Below are 21,374 nucleotides of genomic sequence, written 5' to 3'. Positions count from 1 at the left end.
AAACCCATCAAAAAAGGGTGATTGGTCAACACACAAGGGACTCGAGCGTTCTAAATACAACGCCATTGAAAAAAATTGAACAAAAACTCCCCGGGGGCCGTCGTGGGGTGTGCTTGGGCGTCGTTGAGCCAAAAACCGCCCATTTTATAAACGATTACGCATGGTCTAACAAACTTAACCAATACTGACAAAAAGGGTTGGCTAAATGCACCCCTTTTTTTACTAGTCATACCCCCTCTTTCTAAAAATATAATTTAAAAGTTGTTAAATTTCACCCCTCTAAACAATTCAAATATTGTTTTTGAAAACTATTGTGTTTCTATAATTTGAAAACACTTTCTCTTACTAGTATTTTATTATGTTTCTTAGGGGTGAGCAAATATAGGTCCGGACCGAAAAGAACCGATAACCGAACCGATATTGTACCTACCCCGACCCGAACCTAGGCATGTCGATCTCTTGGTCGGTTCTGATTTTCAGGTTGTAATCGGGTCGGGTCGGTTCCGGGTAGGTTTTAGTAGAAAACCCGAACAAGGAATGAGAACCGATTTAACAAAATAGCCAAACCAGATTATTCATTGGGCTTAGGCCCAACATCGAATGAATCAATGAAACATATGCATTACGTAAATTTATATACCTAATCTTATAACAACTTATAGAAACTTATGCATAACAGACGATCTTTGATTCATTCATCAAGCTAGCTAGGGTTGTTCCTTGACAAGGTAAGCAATACATATCATTAAGTTTCTTATTTTCTAGAAGTTATCATGTTTTGTAAAAATTTAATTCCATGAAATTGTATTATATTTAGATGGTTCGAAATCGAAATTCCGTGAATACGAATGTTTGGGAGGACTTTGATAAGCTTGTTGATGAGGATGGTAATGCTAAGGCAAGATGCAAGCACTGCGCGGTGGTTGTCGCTGCAGACAAGGTTAAAAACGGAATAGCGGCAATGCTAAAACATATTAAAAGATGTCGAGAACGACCTGGTACATGTTCAAGCCAACATAATGACAATTAGCGAGTGCGGTTACGGCTGAAGATGGAAAAGAATCCAAAGACGAAGGCTTTATTTTTTGTTTGACTATGTTTTATTGTGTACTTGAATCAATGCATTTGATGCGGTTTCGAATAAGTTTTGAATTCTATGAAATCGCATTTCAGTTGTTTATTTCCTAAATCTTAGTTTTAAAACATTGTAACTAACTTAGTGTCAAAACCATCTTTTTAAATCATAGCAAGGTTCTGGTATATAAAAGATATGTTGAGCTTGACATTGATGGCCATTCATAAGCTCAAACTTGATTCAGCATAAACAAATCCCATCCCTAATGCAGCATAAACAAAATTCAAAATTGATAAGTTTTCAAAAATATAATAAAACTAAAAACAAATCCCGTCCCTAATGCAGCATAAACATCGATTATTATTTTATTGATAAGTTTTCAAAATTGATAAGTTTTCAAAAATTGATAAGTTTTCGAAAATATAATAAAACTAAAAACATTAAAACTAAAAACAAATCTCATCCCTAAACAAGATTTGATCGATATTATTTTATTTTCAAAAAGAATATGCAAAATTGGTTTCCTAATTCCTATACTCATGCAAGATTTGATCGATATTATTTTTTAAAATAAAAGATAGAGTAAGAGTATGCAAAATTGGTATCCTATTCTAAACAAATCCCATCCCTAATGCAGCATAAACAAATAACGTGAATACAGATTACCTCCTATTGTCGTCCACCATCACGTTCAGAAACCTGCCAGCATCGTCGAGCATCCTACATTCCTTCGAGTGAAAGGACAGAAGTTTTCGTGTCAGGTACCCTTTTGAAACCACTTAATTTACTCTTATTGTCGTCCAGCAAATAGTGGTTGTCTGTCACTAGCCTTTCGTTGAAGATGTAATGTGTTTAAACCACTTTATTTACTCTTCTTGAGTTCTTGTCGTCCACTTTGTTGAAATTTATATAAAAAAAAAAAAACAGTTTCAGGCATCATATATACACGAACTGTTATAAAAAAACAGTGTCAGGCTAAGTTACCGTAAAACTGCCAACGCTTCTGCTACAAAAACAGTTACCGTTAATTTATTTTTTAGTGAGGTTATGGATATAGACAAGCATTTAAGGAAGATGAAAGACGGAGCTGACTTGGAAGGTAAACTTATGGGTGCTAAGATGCACCAGAAGTTCGACAAGTACTGGAGAAATCTACCTACTGGCAGATCTTTGAATTACATTTTGTATTTTGCTGCAATTTTAGATCCTAGGTTAAAGGTTCGTGTTATTCAATTTGGATTTGAGAGAATATTCAGGGCTGAAAAAAAAATTGAGGAGACAGAAGATGACTTGAAGAAACGAGTTAAAATTGTAGTTACAAGTATAAAGGACGAATTGAAGCTTTTGTATGAGCATTATGCATCAAGCAGTGGAAAACAAGGTTCAGATAAAGTTTCACCAAGTCAGGAGAACTTTGAATCATCAGCACAAGGAGAGAGTGATTTTTTTGCAGAATTTAAAGCGGATGGCCGTTCTACTTCTTATGTAACCAAGTCAGAACTTGAGAGGTACCTAGACGACGGAGAGGAGGCCCATTACAAGGGATTTGATATTCTGGGTTGGTGGAAGGCTGCATATTCAAAATACCCTGTATTAGCAAAAATGGCGAAAGGTATGTTTACTAATTAGTGGTTTATTTATATCACTTATAATAATAAGTTAGTGTTAATTTGATTTTCTTCCTATTACTATAGACATATTGGCTATCCCGGTTTCCAGTGTTGCTTCTGAGGAGGCGTTTAGTACAGGCGGAAGAGTAGTCGATACTTATCGAACTTCTTTATCAACTCCGATTGTCGAGGCACTAATATGTACAGAGGATTGGATTCGTGCATCAATTAAAAAGAAAATCTACATCGAAGATTCGGTAGAGTTTGATGATATTGAAAAAGGTAAATTTGATATACAACGACACACATCCTTAGTTTGTTATTTACGTTGAATTTATCATTATTTATTTATTTTTTTTTCATGCAGAAATTTATGATAAAGTGGAACCGGATCACATGAACATCGATGTCGATTAACGGATGGTTGGAGATGGATACGGATAAAGGAGAAAAGACTTAAAGTAGTATCGTTTTTCAGTTCGTTTGCTTTGGATATGTTGGATTTGTTTGGATTTCTTACATTTGTTTTGGATTATGTTTGAAGTTCTTATTACTTTATGAATTTTTGGATGTTTTGGATTATGTTTGAACTTTTAGATGCACAGTGAATGCGACTTCATGTTTAGACTTCATATTTTAGCCGATATAATAAAGGTTTACTTAACATAATAGTCGGGTCGGTTCTGTACCCGATAACCGATATAACCGACTCACAAGAGAACCGGAACCGATCTCATATTATAGGGTATCATATCGGGTAGTGATTTAATGGCTGATCGGGTATCGGGTCGGGTCGGGTATTTGTCGGGTCGGGTCGGGTAGTTGAATTTGCTCACCCCTAATGTTTCTATACAATGTCATTAAAATTAATAAAAAAGATATTTTTTATACGATAAAAAAGTTTCAGAACTTTTTTTTTTTTTGAAAAAAAAAACAGTTGCTTTTATCTTTTTTTATTTATTTCGTATTTTAGTTCTCTCATCTTTCTATTTCTATTTTTATTAGTATTATTATTATATTAAAATGTTTTTTGATATAATTAACAACTTTTATTTATTAAAAGTAATAAGACATAAAAAAAAATAAAACGTTAGTTAAGTTGGCTGGCTTTAAAGCTTCATTTAATTTTTTGTGTATCATTGTTTATACAAAACGAATTCGCATACCCACTTCAAGCCGCTATGAACAAAAAAATCCATTTCAAAAGTAAAATGACTCGCGTTAGTTTAAAACGTAAGAAAACGATTATTTTTCAAATAATCAAAAAAAGTTTTTTTTTCAATAAAATAACATTTAAAAACAAATACTAGGAATAATAATAATTAAAGATATAAAAATGAAAGAAAAACAAAAAGGTTTGAATTATATTAATGTAAAAGTTGAAGGAAGGGTGCATTCGGTAGAAAAGGAGGTACATTTAGCAAAATCCCTGACAAAAACCCACCGCTTACCACTACAAACCCTCTCTAGTTTAATTAATACATCATATTCAAATATGTAAATACACGCACTCCTCGTGACAGCCTTTAACAATTATACAAGTCCAAAAATAGCCACCGACTTTGAAGGCTATCAAACAAATTACCCAACGAGGACTATGACTTATGAATAACGATTATTTATAAAATAATATTTATTAGTAATCACCCTAGAGATTAAGTCTTAATTGGTGGATTGACCAAAATTTAGCTATGTGAAAGCCAAAATATAAGGCTAAAGGGTATGGGGTCATGGTTGGAACATGATTTGCCATGTAGGAACATAAATAGAATACTACACCACCCCCTTGCTTGATCCACCATGGTTCCCATGGATTAAACCATGGCAACCATGGTCCTAGTTTCCATTTTTCATGATTTCCTTTCCTTTTTCTTTAGACAAAAATTAACTAAAATAAATAAGAGGATAGTGTTTGGGTCATGACCACACCCCTAGGGTAGTGGTTTTAAATAATGGATTAGAGATGGGTGACATAGTGATGATTTGGAGGGTCATGGTGGTCATATAGGTCATGACCACACCCTATAGCCTAATAAGGAAAAGAAAAAAGCTATATATATGCATTTAGTTGTAGTGATGCATTGATTATTTGAAGCCGACTTGATTCAGATGAGTCATCTTTAGTGGGGCCCACAACTTCATCTTCTTCCCCATTTTTTGTCTTTAAATTTTGGTATTAATTTCTGAAAATTTACAAGCCAACAAACAGATCAATCTGGTGGCCCACTTGTACACTCTTGTGGTTAATCAGTTGATCAAGATTCTACCCACACAAATCCACATATAGATTCACGTAGATACAGAACACCCCTTCACCAATATATATACTATATAGAGAGAGAGAGCTGTTGGGTGTAGAGATATACAGTGAACAAAATGGAGGGGAAAGCTGTGGTGGATCAACAAAGCGAATGCAGCATTTACGCAAAAACAGGGAAAAGAACAGAGTGTGTTGGTGTAAACAATGATCGTGGAAGGAATCAAGAAGAGCTCAAGAAAACTGCTCAAATGAGAGATTTACTTGAAAAACATGATCCAACATCCAAGGTTTTTTTTTCTTACTATCTCTCTCACACACTGACACACACACACATAGTCTCTCTCTAGAGACCAGGACAAATTCAAGACTGGTTGAAAAGTTCTTTAATCTGTTTTGTAGATGTATTATATTATGTTATTTTATATTTTGCCATCACATGGTGAGTTTGTTAAAAAGTCCCATACCAAACAATTGGTTCATTGCCCTAATTTCCAGGAAGAAAAATCCACTTTATTGTTAAATATTGACCCAAAAGTACATGTGCACCAGTTTCTCCCCAGCCTTATTTGACTGTTCAAAGTGCTTGCTGCAACATTATACTTTTGTATAGAGATGAGTTATCGGTACGTGATGGTACCAGTAGGTACCGTAAAAAAATTGGTATGGGAAATTTGATACCGGTATATTAAAAAATTATACATACATTCCACTAAAAAACAACTCTTATATCAATATATTTTCACTAAAAACAAATACTTTTTCTCTCTCCTTTCAATTAAATAATATTATCATTACCTTTTTCTCTCACTTCCACTCACAACCACTTTCAAAATATATTAAAAAATTATAACGGGTGAACAGTGTCCCCCCAAATATACAGATGAACAGTAACATTTTCTCTCTCCTCTACTCACAACCACTTTTTATACCCTTTATAATATAAAAACCCCTCCTCACATAATTTGATGGTTAGGATGTGAATGCTCTAAGTCCCAAATGCTTATCCCTACTTTTGTATAACTGTTTCCGTCGACAGCGCTGTCTACATCAGATTTGCAGTTGACTCTTGGTCTCCGATCACAACTCTATTTCTCGGTCTCTAGAATTTAAATTTTAAATCTTGTGATTTTATGCCTCTGAATGGTTAAGATTTATACAGAGTCTGAATGGTTAAGACCTCTAATCTAAATTGGTCAAACATTTGCCTCTGAACAGTTACAGGCTCTTAATGGTTCAGACCTCTCACTGGTTCATCACTTAATGGTTCAGACCCTTACTGGTTCAGCACTTAACCATTCAGATGTTGCCAAACACCCACTAAAAGATTATTTACTTTTGTTTTATTTTACGAAAAGGCCCTGATGTTTGAATCAGCTTAGGCCCCTAAAATGATTTAGCCGGAATTGATTACCATGATATGATTACCTTAATCTTTAATTAATTAATCAACTGTTAAACTTTTGATATGTGTAGGATTATGATGATCAGACAATCAGAAGGTTTCTTCAGGCACGCGATCTGGACATTGACAAAGCTTGTGCAATGTTTCTCAAATACTTAAAATGGAGAAAAACATTTGTTCCAAATGGATCCATCTCAGTATCCGACGTCGAAAATGAAATCGCACAGAACAAAATGTTCATGCAAGGATCCGATAAAATCGGACGCCCAATCACTGTAGTGTTCGGCGGTAGACATCTTTGCAACAAAAAAGGCGGCGTGGAAGAGTTTAAACGTATGATCCTCGACATCCCACATCCCAGTTTTTTTTTTTTTTTTTTTTTTTTTTTTTTTTTGATAAAAAAGCTGTTTTTATTAATGGAATTGAATTGCAGGTTTTGTGGTGTTTGGGCTGGACAAAGTATGTGCTAGGTACAATTTTTTAATTCATTTTTAGATCCAATTTAGAGATTAAAATCAAGATAAATTGTAACAAATAAAATCTCAAATGTGAACAATAACAGGATTCCTCAAGGCCAGGACAAGTTTGTGGCTATTGGAGATCTTCAAGGATGGGGATATTCATGTTGCGACATACGCGGATACCTTGCAGCACTATCTATATTGCAGGTTTGCACACATCTTTTTATCTCTAATTCATTGACGGGAGCTAAAAGCGCTCGGTCAGAGGTTCAACATTTGACCAATTTTCGCGTTTTACTCAAAACGTGTACGTTTCCTTCTTAGTTGATGACAATTTTAAACGGTCTGACTCACGTTTCCTAAAAAGAATTCAATTCTTTTACATTACAAATTTTAGTGAATTTCGGAAAGGGGGGGGGGGGGGGGGAGTGCTGGACCCTCTTGACCCCGCCTTCGTTCCGCCATTAATTCTAGTAGTTGTATCATAATTGACTTAAAAACGAGTTCTACCTAAATAGGTAATTAATATTGTAGCTGTCATGGTTGGTTATGTTTTTTTTTTGAAAATTAAACTTCATTAAAACACACCTCCGACCCAAACGGGCAAAAGGCCAATACAAAAAGAACCCCCGACCCAAACGGGCAAAGGGCAGACATATTACAACATATACATCGGATATTTACACCACTCCTTCCAATTGATATATTTACAAGAAGATCTATTTTTCACCCAAGCGTCCTTCCCATTGTCATGGTTGGTTATGTGGTCGAAATATTTTTATTATTATAGCTAAATAGGTTAACTACCTACCAAACATACTTGATGCATGATCCAACTACATTGACATAACGAAGCCCTCATTAATTAAACAAAATAATTAAATACGTGACGTAGAGCGGAAGCAGATAATAATCTTTGAGAAGAAAATTAGAATATTATTTAATGAAAAAAGAAAACCAATACATCAACCTATGTTTTATAAGAATGTCTAAAATTGACAAATATTACAGATCTAGGAAATTTAAATTTAACGTAAGGTCTTAATAAACGCTTAAAATAATGGAGTTCACGATATACTTGTTTCTACTACGAAAATAAAATCAATCAAAAAGGCTAAAATTCAGGAAATCAAACCTCCAAATGAATTCATAACATTTGGCTCGTTGAGACATTTCTGTTTATATCTTATGGGTCTCGTTACTCTAGATGTGTACAAATTATGTTTGTTTTAAGTTGAACGTTTTTTAGCTCACTTTTGTTTAGTTGATCAAAATATGAATCTGCCAACTATTGGTTCAACGTCGTCTTAATATGTATCAATCGTCTTCTGATCTATCACATTCATGTTTCTGATAGGATTATTATCCGGAAAGGCTCGGGAAATTGTTTATATTGCATGTTCCTTACGTGTTTATGACCGCGTGGAAGATGGTTTACCCCTTTATTGATGAAAAAACGAAGCAAAAAGTAAGTTTTCGCATGTTTTTTTACAACGCATGTTATAAATATAACTTACTATACAAAAAACTACAGAGATAAGAGTATGATCATATATATATATATATATATATATATATATATATATATATATATATGTATGTATCTTGCAGATTGTATTTGTTGAGAACAAGCAGCTGAAATCAACACTACTGAAAGACATTGATGAAGACCAACTTCCGGATATTTATGGGGGCAATTTGAAATTGGCTCCTATCCAAGATGTCTAATGTGTGTGTAATCGAATTGGTGATGACTCGCTCTAGACTTGTAACTTATTTATATACATATATATAATTCAAGGTTGAGAACGAGAATTAATTTAGAGTTTTAGACAACTAAAAGACGTGTGCAAAACCCGGATTTAGGCCCAAATGGTTTGGTGTGTAAACCAACTCATTTTTTTCATTATGGGCTCAAACCAGTTTGGCCCGAATCGGTTAGGTTTATGAATCGATTTTAGGTTTGAAAGTCCAAACCTATCTCAATTGGTTTGGGTCGGGTTCTAAACCGGTTTGGGCCCAAACATATTCTAAACCGGTTTATGAATCAGTTTTAGGTTTGAAATCCCAAAGTGTTCCCAAACAGCCGGGTTGGGTTGGAGCTTGTTGAAACTATGGTATGATGATCGAATACAACAAATAACAAGATGTGAACTCAATGAACACAAGATATGGCGACAAAACAAGGTGACAAATCTCTTATTAACCCAAACCAAAAAGTTTACCCCCCCCCCCCCCAATATCCCAACGATCTTTCAAATGTAAGATCTAAACAATACAGAAGTATCTTGATGATCATCAACAGATGATCATCTAACAAACAACAACAATCTCTCGAATACAGATGAGAGAAGACAGAGATGTAAAGAATCTCAAAGAAACCCTAATCGCTATACAGAGAACAAGTGTGATGCGTAAACAAGAGAGAGGAGAATAAATGAAAGATCTGGATACTCCGCTTTTATATGAGCCTTTAACGAAGTTACACTTCAGTCCAAAAGTTTGTGCAAAGATGATTGCGGTCCCTCTCTTTTTACACTTACCCCCTCTAATTATCAACATGTTACAACAACCATAACAACAAGACAGGCCCACTGGCCCAATAGCATAATACAATACAAGCCCAGCAGAAAATATCAACCCATATGAATGAAGTGACCCAAAACTATTATTTCAACATAGCTCAAACCGGTTTGGCCCAATCCGTTTTTTTGGTGTATAAGGCCGGGGTGTGAGCTGGTTTTGCGGGCTCAAACGGTCTTTTGTACACCTCTAGGATGAGGGAAGTTGTGGGCCACCTGTCAAATCATCTGGCCCGATTTGGCGGGCCCATAACTCCAAACATTTTTCAAAAAACTACCTCTGTTTTAAGTTGGCACATTCGAGTCCTTTAGGACTGTTTCACCGATGCCAATCAGTAATGAAATGCAATATTTTCTCAATTTCAACTTGGTAAATACTAGGAACTATTTGTTTTCTAGACAATTTAATCAACATAACCCAATTTCACCTTGAAATTAGAGAGAAAATGTTGCAAACCACCGATAAGGATGAAGAACTTGCGATGCGATTGTGCTTCCATTTGATGGCAAGGCATATAAATCTGTTACCTTATATGAACTTGAGAATGAATTAAAAATAAGGATAGGGGCGACGATTTGGCACCAGATATCCGGAGGTGTGGAAAGAGCAGCTGTGAGAAGCGGAAAAACCATCAAAAAAACTAATTCAAGAGTTAGCAAACATGGACCGCTTGAACATGATCAATTGGGCTTGAAAGGTTCAATTAAAAATAAGCATAACTTTTTATTTATGTGTGGTTACGATCCCGCAAAATATGATGAAAACTATGTAACAGATTGCCTAGCTCTCAAAGCAGGCTAGAGCGTAATCTAAGCGAGCAGATTATCACGTACAATATGATTTTTGTCAAATTTTTTATATAATAAAGAGGTATATGATACTTAAGGTGGATGGATACAAGACAAGTGTGTCAACAACTTTGATTTAAGAAAATGTAAATTTAAATAAAAGAAAAAATTGGCAATATGAGTGAAAAAATAAAAATGAAAGGCTGAAAAAATAGAAAAAGAAAGCTGAAACTTGGACACCTTCTGTACGCAAGCTCACCATATAATAAATCGTTGGCCCTGTTTTGACTTTACGTGACCACGCATTTAAGCCGAGGCTTTGGCCCATACAATCGTTTTCTGGCCCACATCATTTAATTTAAATTTAAAACTTATTTATAAAGCAACTTGTAGATGTATGGTATTATTGGACCGACTTAAACGATCGGTCATTTCCGTTGTTGCATTTTATTATGTTGTTTATTATTATGTACTAACCTGCAAATCCCATCATGACGTAATTTACACTATACTAGATTGTGGGTTTGTAGAAACAACCTCTAACTGGCTTTGCCCATTGAGGTTAGAGTTGCATATGTTTCATATATAAGGAGGTATTCACCTCATTATTAGGGCAAGAGATATGACGCAAACACAATTTGGTATCTGGAAATAAGGGATTATTCCCCTACCGACCATCTCTACATCTAGGGGTGTTCAAAACTATCTGAATCCGAAAATCCGATCCGAAATATCCGATATCCGAAATATCCAAAAATTTGGATATTCGAATTTTCGGATTCAGATTCGGATAGTGATTTTAAAAATTTTTGGATATTTCGGATATCGAAAAATTTAATTTTAATTTTTTTTGGATATCCGAAAAATATCCGAAGTATCCGAAAATATCCGAAAACTTATATTCGGATATCCAAAACTATCCGAAATATCCGGTTCCGAATATCAAAGAATAACAAAGAAATAAAAATTAAATAAAAAACTGGATATTCGATTCACTATCCGATCGGATATCCGAAATTTCGGATACAGATCGGATAGTGAAATATGGTATCCGAAAATTTCGGATATCCGGTTTTGAACACCCCTATCTATATCCTCATTTTTCTCTCTTCTCCATTGCAGATCTAAATTCAAGAGGAAGAACAAGTTGTGATTCTCGATCTCCTATATAAAGCGGTTCAAATCCCTCCTCATGTGAAACCGTATTTCTTTATAACTTAAAAAATATAATATATACCTATTATATATAATAGCACCACTTGTGGCCTAGTGGTAGAGAGGATTGGATTCTCCAATGAAGATCTAAGTTCAATCATCACTTATGTCCTTGCAAAGGTGCCAGACTCTTTCCTGAGCTCACCCGTGTTTTCGTCCCACCGTGTGCTACGCCAGAGAGTTTTGCTCTTGTGGTGGCACAATGCTGTCAAGTGGCAACCGCAGTATGGTTTCCCGGATGAATGCTCAAGCCAAACTCTAAAGTTAGCGGGGGCCCGGTGTCACACCCCAACCGATGGCGGAATCATCGGGGCGCGGCACTGAGCGAAACAGATTGTCCAGAAGTTTCCACAGCAACTATTATTACAAATTCAGTTAAATGATACGTCCCATACCATATCCCAAATAATTAAACAAGTTATCATAGAAAGCAACTAGGCAAATAATTCCGTTCCGACAACTCAGATTCAATTATTATTACAGATAATTGTTTATTATTTCTAGACTCCCTAGCCTCGATTTCATCACCACGCGCCTAAGCATCCTAGCAACTTAAGCACCTGTCACATACGTTAAAATAAAGTCAATACATAAAATGTAAGGGTGAGCACACGAGTTTGATAATAGCATATAGAGTTCGAATAGTTTACGCATAACCAGGCACGTACACAGAGGAAAACGATGCATGTTAATTATCGACATGGGACCATCGATACCAACGATTGCGGGTTGACCGTCCGAGACGGTTCGCAATACATGATTACCACCGTAATCCATGCAAGTAATTGTCCTTAACAACCCCTGTGTGAACGGGTGCTGAGTCCAAACTATAGTACTATGTTGCTAAGGCAGGTAGATAGCACTCCACGTGTAAACATAATAAACATCATTCATTTAATCAAGTAGCACATGCAAATGGTTAGCGTTCAATTAGTTTGTGTTTGATTGTGATTTGATAGGTAACGTATGTAACACCCAAATGTGCTAAAAGCAAAAAGGGATCGAGTATACTCACAGTGATTGATTATATATGGATTTGTCACACCCCGATTTCCACGTGTCTCACCGGTGGGCCCGGTGGGGGATTATTGTGACGTAGTTGGCAACAATATAGTCAAACCACACAATATATGAATGCACAGCGGAAGCATAAAGATAATTATATTTCAACCATTGTTTGTAATATCAAATGTATCACGAATAGTCGAAAAGTATCCACAGGGGATCAAATAAAAATATAAGTTTTGTTCAACAGACGAAGGCATCTTAAGCTTGCGAGACTCTTTAAGATGCTAAGGAGCTATAGCCAGCCAATTACGTTTAGTACCTGCATTTAATCTTTTTTGGGAAAATACGTCAGTTTACACTGGTAAATACATTCAACCGACACTTTTAAAAAAAATGTTTATTAAAATTGATTTGAATGCACAAGGCACAAACTCTTTTATAACTCGGGAGAATTATTTAAATATATAATCTTGTGAACGAATTACATGTTCCTTATGCGTTCAGTAGCTCGGATCAAGTCCGGGTTAAGGATCAATAGACACACCACAACGATCTATTTATGCACTGACGAGTGTACGCCTACACTCCGCGCTTAGGTCGTGGCCATTTCGTAAAAATGATGCCAGGGATATCCGGGACATGGTCATTAACCCCCCAAAGGCTTTTAAGTAACAAGACTGTTTAAACGAGCCGATCAAATTTATTCAATTACCCACTCAATCGGTGGAGAATTTGATGCCCGATCAAGCGGTATACTATATACCGTAACCCAAGCCCGTATAACGGAAAATAAGTTAAAAGTATTTACCTTTGCAAGTATAAATCCTTAATCGAAATAAATTGCAGATAGCTTTTACTGGTCTCCTATTCTGGAACGAAGGTTTAAAGATAACCTATTAGAATCCTAACGGGTCTTTAATTTAGCCGTAGCTTAGACCGATCAGTTTTCGAAGGATAGTTGCGGTTTAATCGCGTGAAAGGCGAAAACCGTGAATGAAACGTGATTTGGACCCAACAAGTTTGAATACTTGTTTTATATGGGTTTAATAACCACATTCTGGATTTTGGGGTCAAAACAATATGGTTTGACCCGTTTCGGCTGTTTTATGTAAACTAGTTACATAAGCCGAACTGTGCGCGCAAAAGTCGTAACGGGTAACCGTAAGAGTCCTACACTGTTTTCCTAAGTCAATATGCCTTAAAGAGGTTGTGGTATCAGTAGGATACCTTCCATAATGCCCGTAACGAGTTTAAGTTCATATTATGCCCCGTAAGGGTATTTCGGTCTTTTTAAAGATTATAAAAGAGATTTCTGAGTTCTACAGGAAATCTGAGTTTCCCGAACATTTTATAAAGTCTAAAATACTTTATTTATTATTTAAAATCAGTAGCAACTGGAATCGGGTCAAAAGACCTTGTAGAACTCAAGTTATAGCCGAAAAGGGTATATTCGGTAATTACCGAACCGATGCCATAACCACAGGTTATGAGCAGGTTAAAAATAATTAAAAATCTTTAAAAATCCCAAAATATTATTTTACATTAGTGAGTAAAAGGTTTGGTGTCGAAATCTGGGTTTAGATAGGCGTTATGCTAATTGCGCTATTAAATTACTAAAGTTTCCGTAATTTGCGCTATTTAGCATAACTCCTATTCTGGACCTCGGATTGACGTGAAATTTTAGGGACATGCTTAGAAATCAGTAACTAAGGTCATGGTTCTTTCACATGTACGAAATTCTCGTTTTAAATTAAAAAGGGCGTTACAGTCAACTTTTAAGCATTTAACGGAAATGTGTAAAAGACTCGGACAAACAACGAACCGGTCACAGAGGGTTATACCATCATGTAACCTGGTCCTAAGAGAGTCCTAAGGCATATCTAAATCAAATTTTAACGGGTCAGAACTGAAGTCAAAGCAAAAGTCAAAGCTTTTGCGACTTTCGGCTCCGAACCGGGTCAAAACAGTAAATAGTCAGATCAAACAAGCTTAGACTAGTTAATATACTTATTATTATGTTTTATGAGTGTTTAAACAGGTTACACATCGTCCACATTACTGTTTATGCATTAAATCGCAAAAATGGCATTTCTGTTGACTTTTTCTAAGCACGTTTGACTCGACATTTGAACTAGTTAAAGAGGGAATCAGAGGGTGCCCTTTTAGGGGTTTAAAGCCCACATGATTACCATCATATAACTATCTTTGATTCGACAAACCACTGGACCATTTGTGATTTATCGCATAGTCAATCGTTAATACGACGGATTGACTTTTAAGCTAAACTATGCATAAACTAAGCCACAAAAGGGTAGACACACTTACAGAAGCTTGGTGCACGATTAGGGATGATAGAAGAATGGTTTAGAGCTCCAGAGATGAACTAGAATGCAGATTTGAGGTGTGATTCAATTGTGTGCAATGTAGTGCCTTTTATAGTGAAAAATTAGGCTCAAGATCATTACAACTCACCCTACAATGGATCATGGATGTTCAGCAGGTGGCCCTGGGTGCTAGGGGGCATGTAGAGGGCGCCCATGCTTCAATAAATGCTCACAAGGTCGTTCACTAGCTTAAACAGTGAATCTGTCCAAAGTTTCTGCATCTGGGACTCGTACGCGACCCGCATTAGGATTCAGCAACTCGTACGCGGGCCGCATGAATCCTAATGTCAGAAAACGAATCAGCAGCTGGCTCGCGGCCCGCATTAAATTACCCGTAACCTTAACGCGGCCCGCATTAGACCTGATTTTCAAGATTTTCAAATCTTTTGTAATGATTAACCTGACCTTTCGGTTTCGAAGGGGTAACTTTGCGATTTGGCCCTCGATTATTTACCGTTAAGGGCCTCGTGCCTTTTACCCGCATTCTTAAGTCCCCGGTTAGTTTAATTTCTATCCGAAAAAGCCTTAACTTTTATTGTTGACGCTTTTAACCCCTCGCGTACGAATTTGATCATAACTTTCTCGTTTTAAAACGGAACTTTGCGAAATTTACATAGTATATTCTAGTGAGCGTATTTTACTGTTACAAAGCCTCGGGTTCGTCAAAGGGTCACTCAGAGGTATAAATTAAACATGTTGACACAATTAACCCCTGTAGTGTCACACCCCCATTTCCACGTGTCACCGGTGGGCCCGGTGTGGGGTACAGTGACGTAGTTGGCATCGTCATAGACAATCCACACAATATAATAATGCACAGCGGAAGCAGAATAGAAACATTTCAACTTTTAAATAAAGTGTAATAATAAATATCACAATAGTTGAAATGGATCCACAGGCGGATCAAATGAAAATAGAAATAAATAGTTCAACAGATAATTGTCGTCCGAGCTTGCGAGACTATAGTGGACGCTCTTAGGAAACAACCAGCCTATTTCCGTATAGTACCTGCACTTAATCTTTTGGGAAAAATACGTCAGTTTACACTGGTAAATACAAATCGACTGACTCATTTTGAAAATGATTGAAAATTGATTTAAATGCACAAGGCATAAATATTTTTATTAACTTGGGATATTTATATAATATAAACTTGTGAACGAATTACATGCACTTATATCTCTGGTGGCCCGGGATCTACTGTCCGGGCTAGAGATTTAATTGACACACCACATTAAAGAGTTATACACGACGAGTGTACGCCTACACCCCGTGCTCTGGTCGTGGCCATCTCGTAAAATAATGCCAAGGATATCCGGGACACGGTCAATAACCCCCCAAAGCCTTTAAGTAAGACAAGACTGTTTAAACGAAGTCGCACAAGCTATTCAAGACTGTACACCCATAAGGCGCAGGACTTGTGCGCCCGATCAAGCGGTATTTTAAATACCGTACCCCAAGCCCGTATAGGGAAAATAAGTCAAAATGTATTTACCTGAGTAAGTATGTAACACAAATGATAAGAGCGGTAGCTTTTACTGGGCTTCCTAATCTGGAACAAAGGTTTATAATTAACCTATTAGATTCCTAACGGCCTTTTATTTAAGCTTAAGCTTTGACCGGTTAGTTTTAGGAATGATACGGTTTACGCACGATTAAGCGAAAGACCGGATAGAATGTGATTTAGACCCGACAAGTTTGAATACTTGCATAATATGGGTATACTAAATACATTCTGGATTTTGAAATAAAAATGATATCGTTTGACCCGTTTCGGTCAATTTACGCAAACTAGTTACGTAAACCGAACCGAACGCGAAAACGGCGTTACGGGTAGACCAATGATTCAAATGCAAGTTCCCTGAGATAATATGCTTAAAATATGACATTATATCAGTAAGTTATGTTCTATATTGCCCGGAATAATTTTAAACCCAATTTATGCCTTAGAAGGGCATTTTGGTCATTTAAAAGACAATAAAAGGGTAAAATTAGAAATCTGAGTTTCGGGTCTGGTTCATACAGTAAATATACTTAATATAACATATTATATCAGTAGGGTATGACCCATATATCAAATTTATCATTTAAAACCAAACTATGCACCGTAGGGGTATTTTAGTAATTTCACAAGGGCTAAAAGTGCCAAAACTGGAAATCTGAGTTCATATACTTATACTTACTGTTTTTATATGAAAATAAGCTAAACACATCAGTAGGTATAGGTCTTATATGTTTAAAACAAGTATAATGCTTACTATGCGCTTAAAACGCTAAATATGCGATTTAAGGGCGTTTTCAGGTTTTCAAATTAAATCTGAGATTTTTATATTTCCAGAATACTTAAAATAATTTATTCATCATATAAAATCAGTAGAAAAAGGTTTCGGGTCAAAAGGATGTGTAAAACTCATTTTATGGCTAAAACGGTCAAAACCGACATAAGCCGAAATGACTAGGTGATCTAGGATCCGTTCAGCCAAAAATTACTTAAAAATCATCAAAATTCCCAGAATATTATATTACATCTGTTGGTAAAAAGTCTCGTATCAAAACGTGGCCAGAAACGGGTTCTACGCGAAAAGGACCGTTTATGTAAATTTATAATATAGTTTTACGCTAATGGCCATAACTCACAATCTGGACCACCAACTGATCCGAAATTTTCGGTGCAAGTTTATATAATAAAAATAAAGATCTCTACTCTTTTACTTTTCCAAAAATCCCGTTTTAAATCAAAAAGGGCAAAATAGTCAACTTTATGCATAAACCGGAAACATGCATTTGAATAGGCTAAGCATAGACTCAATCAAAGAAAATTCCAGAAAGTTTAACTAAAATAAAAATAGTCAAAAATACTTTCCAATACAGATCTCGAACATGCATGTACGAATCCGAATCGATAGTCTACGAAATAATCGTTTTACAAGACTTTCGGTTCCGATTCGTGGCTATACTATAGATTGTCGAGTTGATGATGATTAAAACACATTCTTATATGTATTACAAGTTATTCTTAATGATCAATCAGGTTGCATGTCATCTATATCATTAATCATGTCATTTTTCACAAAAATCGCTTCTGTTGACTTTTTAGAAATAGGTTTGACTCGACATTCATCATGCATGTAGTGGGAATCAGGTAGTACCCTTTAGAGGGTTTGTTTCCCACATAAATACCAATCTATAACAAGTTTCAATTCGAGAAATGACTGATAGGAATCCGTTTAATCAGAAAGTCAAAGGTTATGAACACCCAGTTTGACTTTTATCAATAAACACAACAAGAACGGATTAAAGAACGAATTGAAAGCTTACAAAGGTCCTAAAGATGTTTAGTGGACACTAGAAGTCGGTCTTGATGATCAGCTTAGCTCCAGAAGTCTGCCTTGAAGTTCTTGAATGTTGAGAGCACTTGGTTACTATGAAAAATGATCAAGAAATGGCCTTTCAATCTGATTTAAAGAGTGAAATTCGTGGGTTACTGTTGCCTAGCCATGCATGGCTTCTAATTGGTGCAAAATGAGGCAAGAACCAGCTGTATCCAACCCAAAATCGGACCCAAACCAACCCAAAACGAATTTCTGGTCGCTGGGCAACCCACGCGGCCCGCTTGGGCCTTCCCAGGCGGGTCGCCTGACCCTGGTTCAGCCAAAACAAGTTTCAAACTTGACAGCTTTGACCCCTGAACTTGTACGCGATGTTTCGGCTACTTTTCTCGACCCGTAAACCCCCAAACTTGGTTTCTAAGAACCTTAGGACTTTTACCAACATGGTAATGCCCTCGGATAACTTTGCGCTCAACCGAAAAGCCCTGAAATTCGACGTTGACGCTTTTAGTCCCTTAAGTACGGTTTTGGCCATAACTTTCTCATACGTTGACGAAACTTCATGAAATTTTTACCACATATTCTAGTGAGTATATTTTAGCTATACAAAGCTTCGGGTCTGCCAAAAGTTCACTCAGAGGTATAAATTAAACATGTTGACACTTTTGGCCCCTATAGTTTACAATACTTCACTTTTGTGCAATTTCCGCGTCGTATGATCCATGAACCATCCGTTTAAGGTTATAAACATTATGTAGGGTTATCATAGAGCCTATTTATCCATTGTTGACACTTTGGACCCTTACGTTCCATAGTTTTCACTGTTTGTCACTTTTACTCCCTCTAAAGTATGTTTTCACATAACGGAACCTTATGACACGTGTCAAGACATTATTGGACGAAATTTTTCGAGGTGTTACATCCTCACCCCCTTAAAAGAAATCTCGACCCCGAGATTTATTCAAACAAATGGGGATATTTTTCTTTCATCGTGGATTCCACTTCCCACGTGTATTCGGGACCTCTACGGGCATCCCACTTGACCTTAACAATAGGCACGTGCTTCTTTCGAAGCTTCTTTACCTGTCGATCCTCAATCGACAAAGGTTTTTCCACAAATTTTAGACTCTCGTCTATGTGTATATCTGTATGCGGTATAACCAGTGATTCGTCAGCGAAACACTTCTTCAAGTTACAGATGTGGAACACATTATGAATGGCGCTAAGTTCCTCAGGCAAGTTTAACTTATAAGCGACTGCCCCGACACGTTCGATTATCTCGAAAGGTCCTATGTATCTCGGGCTTAGCTTGCCTTTCTTTCCAAATCGCATTACACCCTTCCAGGGCGATACTTTGAGCAACACTTTATCACCTACATTGAAGTGAAAATCCTTGCGCTTAGGATCCGCATAACTTTTCTGCCTATCCCTGGCAGCTTTCAAACGATCACGGATCTGAACGATCTTGTCTGTCGTCTCAAAGACGATATCTGGTCCAGACAACTGGACATCTCCAACTTCTGCCCAACAAATGGGCGATCTACACTTTCTACCGTATAGGGCCTCAAAAGGCGCAGCCTTTATGCTGGAATGGTAGCTGTTGTTGTAGGAGAATTCAATCAGTGGTAGGTTCTTATCCCAACTACCACCCAAGTCGATCGCACATGCACGAAGCATGTCTTCCAAGGTTTGAATAGTACGCTCACTCTGACCATCAGTCTGAGGATGATAGGCCGTACTAAAATTCAAACGAGTGCCCAACGATTGTTGGAAACTCTTCCAAAAATGCGACGTATACCTCGTATCTCTATCAGAGATAATAGATACAGGTATACCATGCAATGCTACAATTTCATCGACGTATAATTGAGCTAACATATCTGAGCTATACGTCTCTTTGATGGGTAGAAAATGAGCTGACTTAGTCAGTCTATCTACTATGACCCATATGGTATCATTTCCCTTTTTCGTCTTCGGCAACTTGGTGATGAAATCCATTGTCACCATTTCCCATTTCCATTTGGGAATTTCAGGCTGTTGAAGCAAACCTGACGGTTTCTAATGCTCAGCCTTGACTTGCGCACAAGTCAAACATTTAGCTACATGCTCAGCTACTGACTTCTTCAAACCAATCCACCAGTAGTTTGATTTCAAATCCTGGTACATCTTATCTGCTCCAGGATGAACTGAGTATTTAGAGCTGTGGGCTTCCTGGAGGATAACATCCCGAAGTCCTCCATATACTGGAACCCATATTCGTCCGTTTAGGCGTAGCATTCCCTCTTTGTCGTGGGATAACTGCTCCTCAGTTACTCCCAACTTTTCTGCAGGATAGTTAGCTTCCAGCACAGCTTCCTTCTGTGCAGCTAACACCCTTTCATTCAAATTATTTCTTATCTCAATGCGCTTGGCATTGATTCTGATTGGCTTCACCCTTTCCTTTCTACTTAAGGTGTCGGCAACCACATTTGCCTTGCCTGGATGGTATCGTATCTCGCAATCATAGTCATTGAGAGTTTCCATCCATCGCCTTTGACGCATGTTCAATTCCTTCTGATTGAACAGATGCTGAAGACTCTTGTGATCCGAATAAATTATGCACTTGGTGCCATACAAGTAATGTCTCCATAGCTTCAATGCAAATACAACCGCACCCAATTCCAAATCGTGGGTGGTGTAGTTCTTCTCGTGCACCTTTAGCTGGCGAGAAGCGTAGGCAATGACTTTGCCTTTCTGCATGAGTACGCAACCCATGCCCGTATGTGATGCGTCACAATACACCACAAATTCCTCTATTCCATCAGGCAATGTCAACACTGGCGCATTGCTCAACTTCTTCTTCAAGATATCGAAGGATTCTTGCTGCTTAGGGCCCCAATCGAACTTAATCTTCTTACGGGTCAATGAAGTTAGGGGCGCAGCAATTCTCGAAAAGTTCTCGATAAATCGCCTATAGTATCCTGCCAATCCGAGGAAACTGCGAATCTCGGTAGGAGTCTTCGGCTCCTGCCAGTTCATGACTGCTTCTACTTTAGCGGGATCTACTTGGATACCACGCTCGCTTACAACATGTCCAAGGAATTGGACTTCTCGAAGCCAAAATTCACACTTCGAAAATTTGGCATAAAGCTTCTCTTGATGCAGAAGTTTGAGAATACAACGAAGGTGTTTCTCATGATCAGCTTGGCTCTTCGAGTAGATAAGAATGTCATCAATGAAGACGATGACGAACTTGTCTAAATAAGGTTTGCAGACGCGA

The 21,374-nt window shown here is 37.0% G+C and overlaps 1 protein-coding gene across 2 annotated transcripts; it reads left to right on the top strand.

The window, feature by feature from the left end:
• The first annotated feature begins 4,774 nt into the window (after window positions 1–4,774).
• LOC110879970 (CRAL-TRIO domain-containing protein YKL091C) lies at window positions 4,775–8,631 on the top strand. Of its 2 annotated transcripts, none has more exons than XM_035977959.1 (6): window positions 4,775–5,232; window positions 6,419–6,680; window positions 6,781–6,817; window positions 6,910–7,015; window positions 8,166–8,280; window positions 8,420–8,631. In XM_035977959.1, the coding sequence occupies exons 1-6, from the start codon at window positions 5,062–5,064 to the stop codon at window positions 8,431–8,433; spliced, it is 705 nt and encodes a 234-aa protein (XP_035833852.1). In that variant the 5' UTR covers window positions 4,775–5,061; the 3' UTR covers window positions 8,434–8,631. The 2 variants fall into 2 exon arrangements, with proteins under 2 accessions (XP_035833852.1, XP_021984215.1); XM_022128523.2 differs by having other exon boundaries at window positions 4,776–5,232; window positions 8,166–8,276.
• Window positions 8,632–21,374: the final 12,743 nt, after the last annotated feature.

This window comes from Helianthus annuus, chromosome 9 (genome assembly GCF_002127325.2).
Source record: "Helianthus annuus cultivar XRQ/B chromosome 9, HanXRQr2.0-SUNRISE, whole genome shotgun sequence".
NCBI lineage: Eukaryota > Viridiplantae > Streptophyta > Magnoliopsida > Asterales > Asteraceae > Helianthus > Helianthus annuus.
Note: the sequence above shows the minus strand (reverse complement) of the source record. Positions and strands in the feature narration are given on the sequence as shown.